We start from the raw sequence: 9,822 nt of genomic DNA on the forward strand, positions 1-9,822 counted from the left end.
CTGTTCTCTGCTATATAATCAGATGTTTTCCTTGAAAACATGCAATAATCATTTACTATGCTGTAACCACTCAACATAAAATAAAAAAGGAAGAGTTTTGAGAATGCACTCCGTCTACATTGTAAAATTGACATACTACAGCCATTTACATCAAGTCTAAACTCATTTCTGGGACAAGGAGGAGAGAATGTAAGACAAATTTAATATACATTATTTTATTTTCAAAGCTACATGAACCTCATTCTACACATTTGAGACACTTAAATATAAAGTACAAACTAACAACTGTAAAACACAGAAATAGAGAAAAACTTACTACAAAGAAATCCAAACACATCCTACAATAACAGGATGTACACATAAAATTCTTGCCAACGTACCAACTGGTTCATTTGAGCAGGTTTAACTTTATTTATTTTTTTCTTAATAGTTCATTGTGAGTTAGAGAGAGGGTGAATTTAAGGAATGCACTGTATAATGATGGAACAGATCGTAGGTAAAGGCGCTTGCTGCCTAGTCACTCTCTCCATCATCACTGATGATTCCCTGCAGGTTGGCCCAAGCTGCTCCTCTCTTGCACCCTGTGTTTGTGTGGCTGTCTCCACTATCTGACTCGGAGTCCACAACACGTTTATAGGCAGAGGGCGGAGGAGAGACATTCTGTGCGGGCAGCCATGCCGCTGCCGCTCTCCTTTTGGGACGTCCTGATGAACAAAGTGACATTTCATGAGTTTTAGGGGCGAACAAGGTAAAATCACAATTTTACAACTCCCTGATTTCTAGGTATTCATGTGTGTCGGAATCCTTTTGCCCTTGATTTTAAATGTATCTTCAGAAATACAGCATCAAGCATCATTACCTTGAGTGGTGATGATGTTGCTGACATCCAGCTCAGCCAGTTCCTTTGCTTCTTCTCTCTTTAGTCGAGCTTTCTTACACTTCTCTATTGAGGGCTGACCTGGGACAGACATATTTCACAGGTAATAAGAGTGTGTTTGTATGAGAACACTTTAACATATGCAACATATAAATCTCTCATATAAATCTCAGTGTACAAAGGAAAATACACTGGGTATAATAAAATGCATTACACTGACATTTATATTATTAGTTGTTTTTTTTTCAGTAACACACAAGAACTCATTTTGCAACAGTGGAAAATGCATTGAAAGGTACCCAAGATACTCCACTGACATGATGAAAAACAGGATTACAAATTTGCAAGTGCACATTTGACAGCACTGAGGGGATTCAGCAGGCACACTAACCTTCCACACCCAGCTCCTCCAGCTCTTTTTTCAGCACAGCCACCTTTGCCTTTACTGAGCGGCAGCCGTCTAACAGCTTCTTGTAGTTCCGTCTCACACCACAGAGGGCGATGTAGCGCTTCAGCCTGGACACAGCCTTGTTTTCTTCATCCTTATGGTGTCAAAAATGATTATAATCCGTTATTATAATCAATGCATCTCCAAGTAAAATTCAAAAATTGGGTTTTATAAAAGGCATGGACAGCAAGTCTCCCATTTATGTCAGAAACAATTTGAAATTCTCACTCTGAGCAATTCTGGCTGTTACAATAAACATTACATACACAAGTAGCTTAATGAATGCAAATAAATGAGAGCTACAAGTCACTACCGTGTCTGAAGAGGCACTAAACTAGGGCTGCACGATAAATCGCATGCGCATATATGATCGTGGTTTAGCGCAGCTTGTCAGTGAACAACGGCTCTGTGTAGTAAATGCTGCTCCATGTGAAAGCCCGCACGTGATGGAGATTTACTGCTGATTACAGAACCGGCTTTACTAAGATGCGCATTAAATATTGCATGCGATTTATCGTGCAGCCCTACACTAAACCTTTAACAAACATAGAAAGACCAAGAATAAAATATTGAGAAATATGTCAAATGTGACATTTCAAATATTTAAATATTTTGGCATTTTTACCCTCGAACCTAAACTAATTTTTAACATTTTAAGTTTGTTGCTCAAGAAACATTTTATATTATCAATGTTGAAGAGTAATGCTGCTTAATATTTTGCAATAATCGTGATTTGTTTCTGCATTCGGTAAATACAAAGTTCAATAAAACAGCATTTATTTGAAATCGAAACCTTTTGTAACATGACTTAAATGTCTTTACTGTCACTTTTGATCAATTTAATGTGTCCTTGCTGAATAAAATAATTAATAAAATACTTTAATACTTAAGTAAAAAAAAAAAAACTGACCCCCAAACTTTTGAACAGTAATGAACGTATGGTTGAATCACAGCCATGCTGATATTTAGAATAACAGCACTCTTGCTTGTTTGACATTACTTGAATATAACACACAGTCATGAAAAAAAAAGTTGTTTGTGGGTTCATTTTTGTGATAGGAGCTGTTCTCAAATTCATCTTGCCTTTCCTCTGCTTGTATTCTCCCTCTCCTCACTGCGCTTTTTCTTTGTCACGCTTTTCTTTCCCTCCTTCTTGTCCTTCTCTCGTTCCTCCTCGTCCTCCAGTGAGGGAAGAGACGAGGAGTCGGAGTCCTCTGCTGCCTCCTTCTGATTGTCCTGTATGTTCTCGTCTGTCAGGAAAAAGCCAGATGAACAATATAAGGAGAAAGGTTTAAGTGTGCACCCGCTTTGACCTCTGAGGGATTCTTACCATTTTTCTCCATCTCTTTGGAGGATAATTTAGCAGCATCCTCTTTTTGATCATTTTCCTCTTCACTGTCTCCACTGCTGTCATTCTCAGAGTTGCTGCTGTTTTTTGCTTTAGTGCTCTCGTCATTCTCCTCTTCACTCTCAGAGCTGCTCCCAAACACTTCTCTCTCCACTTCTTTCACAACATCCCTCTCTACTTGCTTCTTTTTAATGACATCTTTTCTTTTGCCCTGCGTCTTCACTTTGCTCTTCACTTTTTCATCCTCAGAATCACTCGCAGCCAGTTTATCACTGATTTCCTCCTCACTGTCTGAATCCTTTTTCTTTTCTTTCAATGGTTGTTTTTGCCTTGCCTCCTCCTCATCAGAATCCTCATCTTCATCACTGTCTGTCATCTTCCCTTTCTTCTTCAGATTCTTTTTCTTCTCACTGTCCTCGTCCCGTCTCTTATTCTGTGGTTTTCTCTTAATGATCTTTTTCTCTTGCTCCTCTTCACTGTCTTCACCCGTGTCTTTATCACTTTTAGCTTCTTCCTCTTTTTGTTCTCTCTCATTCATGGCCTTCTCTATTCCAGAGTCGGGGGAATCTGGACAAGAGAGATTATAAAATTACTCATGTAACACCCAATGACAAAATAAAACAAGGACAAACTCTGTAAATACTTCAGTTACCTGGAGAAGACGCCTCCAGCCGTGATCTTTTTGCCTTTTCCACCATTTTATTCTCTTCATCCCCATCATCATCCACCCTTTTCCTTTTGCTCTGGCTCTTCGATGGATTCACACTCTTAATAAGAGGCTCGTCATCACTGCTGCCCTGGAAATTGAAAGAGGTTTTGACACTTTGCTAAGCCTTGACTTAAAAATGTTACTAACAAATCACATTACTCTCCACCATATTATCAGACAAGCTTTCACTCCATTCTTTTGTGCATGTTTGTAACATTTCAAACAGAAATCCTTTTAAACTAAAATTTGTTAAATCGTTGTACTTGAGACTCTTCGAATAGTGACACAAAGTATTTTCAATTAAATCTTGAGAAATGCATGCTGTGAATTAAATCGTTTCCATTGTCATTCCCAAATAAACATAAAAGCATCAACGGATACGCTGTTTATGCTTTGATTATAACGAAAACAACATATCCGCGTGGCGCAGCTGACACAAAACAGCATATGCAATTTACGTTCAGTGAATACTCTCCAAAATGGCGCTAGGGTGACACGGAGACGACGAATTGTTGAATAAAGTCGTTCTTTTTTTTTCTTTTGCGTACAAAAAGTATTCTCATAGCTTTGTAAAATTACGGTTGAACCCCTGATGTCACATGGATTATTTTACCTATGTCCTTGGTACGTTTCTGGACCTTTCAAGGACCCTCGCTGTCTATTGGAGGGTCAGAGAACCATCAAAAATATATTAATTTGTGTTCCGAAGATAAACGAGGTCTTACAGGTTTGGAACAACATGAGGGTGAGTAATTAATGTCAACATTTTCATTTTTGGGTGAACTGCCCCTTTAAGATCACATTAATTTAAGGTCTCTTCTTCACCTGCATCTTCAAAAGTTCCTCCTCTACAATTTTCTTCATCAACTGTCTGTCCTTGATGCTGAGCGACTCTCTCCCCGCCTTCTCCAGGTATCTCCTCCGCAGAATGCCTAAAGTCAGTGTACTGAAAGGTGGCAGGGTAACGGTAAATTAAACATGCAAATAACGGCACAATTGCAATCTCATTCTGATTGACCGATATAAATCAATGAAAAATGTCACATCACTTAACACTACGCATATTTTGTACAAAGCAAACCGTTACAAAACACAAGCATACTTTCACTTTGTAGAGGCTAGTGCATGGACACGAGTGATGTGATGGCACAGACACATTTTTGTGCCGTCTATCTTTCAAACCCCTGCAGCATACTATTGAACTACAGTATTTCCTTCCAGCTCTTTTAGGTAAGCTGCGTCACACATCATTGTAGTGTCTCTCGACCACGTTTATTTACAATAGGCTAACGTTACCTGCAAATTAAAAAGCGCATCTTATGCGATCTGACCGTCTTCATGCAACAATCTTACACATCTTTATATGTTTCTTTTTCCTTCATGTCACTCACTAGCTATTTAGGAGCCGATGTGAGACCTGACATACGTATCAAATTTTTTGGAGTTTATGATTCAGCCCGGACTTACTAACAGCGTTCATCTTTGATATGTAACGATGCTAACATCCATTTTGACAGCACTTTCGACACTGCCGTTTCCTATAGTTTACCTGAGGTCCGAACACTTGTGCAGTTCTCTCACAACGAACTTTCGGATTGCGTCTTCTTCTTTGGCCATGGCTTTTTTTTTTTAACACATTTGCGCCACTTTTTACAAAACTGCGTGCTGTGTGTGCGTACTAAGCGCGCCACCCTACCTTGGCGCGCTTTGCTGTGCACGGCTACGTTACTTTACGTCATCGCGCACAATTTCCGATAGACGTGTTCACGTAATAAAGTTGGTCAGAACGCTGCTTATGTCCGATTATTAAAAACGCTCTAACGTTAGCGTTTTCTTTCATGAATTCACTTGTAAATATGCTCATTGGATGCTTGGATTTGGACAAGTCTTATACAGCTACTTTATATGCTCTATTTTTTCCAAAAGTTATTTACTCTTCTCATATTTACCGTTTTCATCCTTCATCTGGTATGAATTTGTCATTTTGACACTCTGTTATGACCTACTGTATTTTTATGATTAATTCCCTTGTTTTGGAATAGGTTTCCTTTGCTATTTTTGAAAACAAAATAAAATAACTTGACAAAGACTTTACCAAAAAGCATTTTTATTGAAAATGTTAATGGAATATTAATTCCAGTTGATTAAAATTCCAAGACAATATCTGGACGGCATTACACATATACTAGTTTAATTGGCAGAATTAAGGGGGTGTTTTTTGGTCTAGGACAGTGAGTGCATACATTTATGGCTTACAATGGTGAACAAAACATCATTTTGTGAAGGGGTTTAAACCCTAGTAGTAATGTGATTCAAAGGAGACATCTTTGTCTAGAAATTATCCTGAAATAAAACGTTTTTTTTTTAAACCGAAGATGTGGCAAGAAGTCTAACCCAAGTCTAACAAGTCAACATTTTTGTTTTAGAATGTATTGTTGCATCATGTTAGTTAGAAACTATTGTTATCTTTTTTCTTTTTAAACTAAAACAATATTAGTTTTAGAAATATTAACACATTCATCAAAATTTTAAACACTAATCGTGAGGCACAGTTGTGTAAAATGATTTACTTGTTAAGTTTTCTTTTTGTGTTACAAAAAGGATGTTTAAAACTGGACCCCCACTATCTATGGCTATAACAACAAGCTTTGCACATTTGGTCAGTTGCTCAGAAGATCTGACAGTCCTAGACAACATGACACCTCCACCATGTACCTCTCAAGTCAGCATACATCACAGTTTACCACGAAACACCGAAAGATAAACTTTCACACAGCCCATACAAACAAATCAAACAAAACAAAAAAATACAACTTATTTCACATTGAATCTTGAAAAAGTGAAAATTCAGGACATTAATTTAACTCAATAATAAATTAAATTGAACAAAACAGACAAAACAGAAAAATTAAAACTGTACCACACTGTGGCAACTTCAGTATTGTTTATAAACTAGCCCATAATTACCCCCACCCCTCCCATTTCAGTGCAGCATTAAACATACCAAAGTTGTCTTTCTTTCCTCAACCAATCTTTCCATTGTTCACATGCATATTGGTAGTACAGTGTCTTTGTACCGTTCTGATTCAGTCTTTGTAGACAGTCTGCTGTCCGTGACCCCTCTCATCATGCATAATATGCCTCCGCACATGGATACGCCTCACCCGCCTATCCCCGCCTCCCACACCTGCCCCGTCCTCCTCCGACTGGTCCACACCTGGCGACGAGACGCCCCCTGACTCCAGCAGGGCCATGCCTCCCAAACCCGAGCCTCGTCCATTTTCATAGATCAAAATGTTGAGTGTCTCCTCGAAGATACGAGCTTCTGGGAACTCAACCTATGTGAACGGATTAAAAATAATGTAAGAAAACAAACATATCACAGAGACTAGAGTTCAAGTCCTTTTTGCTCACTTTGGTCTGTTTCTTCTCAGTGGCATAAACAATAGAGGTGCAGCAGACTTCGGCAATCTTGCGTCCCTCGCCATAGAAAGACCAGCAGCATATCTCATCTCCCAACACATCTTTAATGAACAGCACTCTGCCATTAAAGCGCAGCCCCAGCTTATCGAACAGCTCGATGTTCTTCAGAAGGTTATCATCAGAGTTGCTGAGGAAACAAAAGGTACATTTTATTGAAAAACGGCACCTCCCACACAAATTTAGCACACATTTCAAACTCATTTTCTTACTGCTTCCTAGGTGTCAACAAGGTGTCACTGAGTTATGTAGCTTTTGCCAAAAAGTGAGGTGTGTGTATGACTACAATTATTAATTTAGATTCAGAGTAGTATTTGAATAAGTCATATTATGATTCATGTGCTTTCTGAAATGAGAAGGTGGTAAACTCAGTCATTTAATCTTTTTATAAAAAGCTGAAGAAGCAAGGCTGAATGTACCTGGTATAGGAGTATTTATTGTTCCCTCTGTTATTCTGCAGTTTCACCACTGGCTGTAATGAGGAAAAGATTAAATATGAAACAAAGACCACAAAAATCAATATTATTAATGTCAATGTCATTTTCCATACTATACGCCCATATAAAGCAGCAGAAAGTTTTATTTGGGTCCTTAAAGGTTGGAATACACTACATGACTTTTAAGGCAAGACACCACAGATGAATAAGGTTGAAAAAATAATAATAATAACTAATGTATACAGTATCACCATACTTCCCCAGCTGATCCATCACGGGACATTAAGACTTATTTGTATTAAATGTTTTCTGAAATGTTGTTTAAATGTGCAAATGGAGCATTATTCAATTAAATATGTGCTAGTTTGCATACAAATCAATTTTTTTTTAAATTAGAAAATACTGTCAGAAAAAAAAAAAAGTTCAACATGTTTTAGGAAAAAAAATGTAATATAAATCAGGCGAATTATTTAAAAGCAAACCCCTCTGTAAAAACCTTCAATACAGATAGGAATTAACCCTTGTGTTGTGTTCAGAACCCTTTCACACTAACGAGGTTACAGAGCAAAAAGGACCCGGCCTCAAAAATTGCTTATAAATCACTCATTATGCTATATTATCACCAAAGATTGGATTCAATCTTTTTGTCAACTTCTTTTCTTTCATTTAGGACTGGTTTTGTATTTATATTTGCTTCTAATTAATCGTAGGCCTCATTTATCTGAAAGTAGGCACCTAATTTTTTGAGTGAAAAAAGCATTATTTATGAATAATTTTCACAATATTAAATAAAAACTGGAGAAAATTTGCACTGTTTATCACAATAGTGTGCCTTAATTTTTAATCAGGGAGTTTGCTTTTAAATGCTTTTATTTTGTACAAAATAGCACAAAGTCACACTTGTGGTGTTCCAGGGCAAAAATGACCCGGCCTCAAAAAATTGCTTATAAATCACTCATTATGCTATATTATCACCAAATATTGGATTCAATCTTTTTGTCAACTTCTTTTCTTTCATACCCTTTGTGAACAAAGTCACAAAATTTCAGTCCAATGCGATTAACATTAACTAGTATTTTCGGGAAAAAAAAAAAATTTTCAGAGCAAAAAGGACCTGAACACCACATGAGGGTTAAACTGTGAAGTTTGGTATATGCAAATGCTACTGAAGTGGAGATTTCTGTCTCAGTGCATGTGAAAACAACTCAGTTTGAGAAATCAAACTTTATACATACATGTATGTGTGTATATATATACATATATACATACATACATACATACATACATACACATACACACATAAATACATATACATATACACACACTACCACTCTTTCATGTTGTTCTGACACAAAGTCGCACAGGCTGCATACACTGCAGGTCTTCGTGCACAGATCCGATCTTTTGACCATATCCGATTTTTTGGCCCGTCTTTTTACATTCACTTTAGACACGACTGTTATCCGATATCTGTGTTTACATTAATTCCCGCCCAAAATGATTGTCAGTGACCGCTTTACTATGCACATTAAAATAATTCACTTCGAGAGGCCATTATTATTTGCCCGCATGGACAACAGCTGTCATGGATGTTTTGCAGCACAAAATCTGACTGAATGGATAAACACTGGAAAATAATGATCATTTTCATTTGTTATTTTATCTACAGCTCCTTAGATAAGGGATTCTGAAGTGAAATAAAGTAGCGCTGTAAGATTATATTTATTTTAATGAATTCAAATGAATTAACGAGAGAGAGCGAATGCACGATTGAGTAGCCTAATAGTGAAGCTTGTTGGTTTAATTACAAAAACAGCTATCACCTCATTGCTGAGAAATATAATGCAGCTTTTAGTAGCGAAGCTGTTGTATTTATAAAATTCACAGGGCAGGGGTTGAAAACCAGCTCCTGAATATTGCACAATTTCTTAATTATATATAAAGTTCCCACCTATATAAAATGCGAGCGCATACAGCATGCCAGCATTAAAATGCTATCTTTGTGGGCAAACGTGTCGCCCTCGCATTGTGGTGGTTGGAGTTGAAGGAATCGGATATGTGTATTTAGACGTAGGTTGGATGTCCAGATATAGATATGTATCTGATTTAAAACCACATTTGGAATTGGCTCAGATCTAATGTGAAAAAATCAGATATCGTGCGGATTTGTGTCTTTATACGTGTGCGACGAATTCTGATCTGTGTCAGATGTGAGCAAAAAATCAGATTTTTTGTGCCAGTGCAAACACAGCCATAGAAACTTACACCACATTGCTAGGAGATGCATGAAAAAATGCATTCTAAAATCAGCTCAAAATATCAAACGTGTTTGATATCTTCTGACTGGATGGAAACATAGTCTGAATCTAAGGGTGCTTTCACAGCTGGCCCGTTGTTTCAGAACCTGGCACATTTCCCCCCTTAGCTCGGTTCGTTTGGGCATATGTGAACACGGCAATCACGCTCGGATCCGCGCCAAAACAATCGGTCCGAGATCGCCTGAACGAGGTGGTCTCGGCTCGA

General features: G+C 37.7%; 2 protein-coding genes across 3 annotated transcripts in view; both read right to left on the reverse strand.

Moving 5' to 3' along the window:
* Positions 1 to 222: 222 nt before the first annotated feature.
* Positions 223 to 5,128, reverse strand: LOC107739380 (HIRA-interacting protein 3-like). Of its 2 annotated transcripts, none has more exons than XM_016551478.1 (8): positions 4,932 to 5,128; positions 4,208 to 4,328; positions 3,326 to 3,470; positions 2,656 to 3,240; positions 2,409 to 2,575; positions 1,269 to 1,419; positions 860 to 958; positions 223 to 704 (listed from the first exon to the last, which is right to left on the reverse strand). In XM_016551478.1, exons 1-8 carry the CDS (start codon positions 4,997 to 4,999, stop codon positions 514 to 516), a joined length of 1,527 nt encoding a protein of 508 aa, XP_016406964.1. In that variant the 5' UTR covers positions 5,000 to 5,128; the 3' UTR covers positions 223 to 513. The 2 variants fall into 2 exon arrangements, with proteins under 2 accessions (XP_016406964.1, XP_016406965.1); XM_016551479.1 differs by lacking the exon at positions 4,932 to 5,128 and adding an exon at positions 4,679 to 4,713.
* A 1,104-nt stretch (positions 5,129 to 6,232) lies between these two features.
* LOC107739382 (BTB/POZ domain-containing adapter for CUL3-mediated RhoA degradation protein 1-like) overlaps positions 6,233 to 9,822 on the reverse strand; it is a 9,789-nt gene continuing 6,199 nt past the window's right edge. The window contains exons 5-7 of the mRNA XM_016551480.1: positions 7,282 to 7,334; positions 6,797 to 6,992; positions 6,233 to 6,720 (exon numbers count right to left, since the gene is read on the reverse strand). Of these exons, the coding sequence (XP_016406966.1) occupies positions 6,469 to 6,720; positions 6,797 to 6,992; positions 7,282 to 7,334 (501 nt within the window). The 3' untranslated portion in view covers positions 6,233 to 6,468. The remainder of the gene's footprint in view (positions 6,721 to 6,796; positions 6,993 to 7,281; positions 7,335 to 9,822) is intronic.

Source organism: Sinocyclocheilus rhinocerous, unplaced genomic scaffold (genome assembly GCF_001515625.1).
Source record: "Sinocyclocheilus rhinocerous isolate Xijiao unplaced genomic scaffold, SAMN03320098_v1.1 scaffold2300, whole genome shotgun sequence".
Taxonomy (NCBI): Eukaryota; Metazoa; Chordata; class Actinopteri; order Cypriniformes; family Cyprinidae; genus Sinocyclocheilus; species Sinocyclocheilus rhinocerous.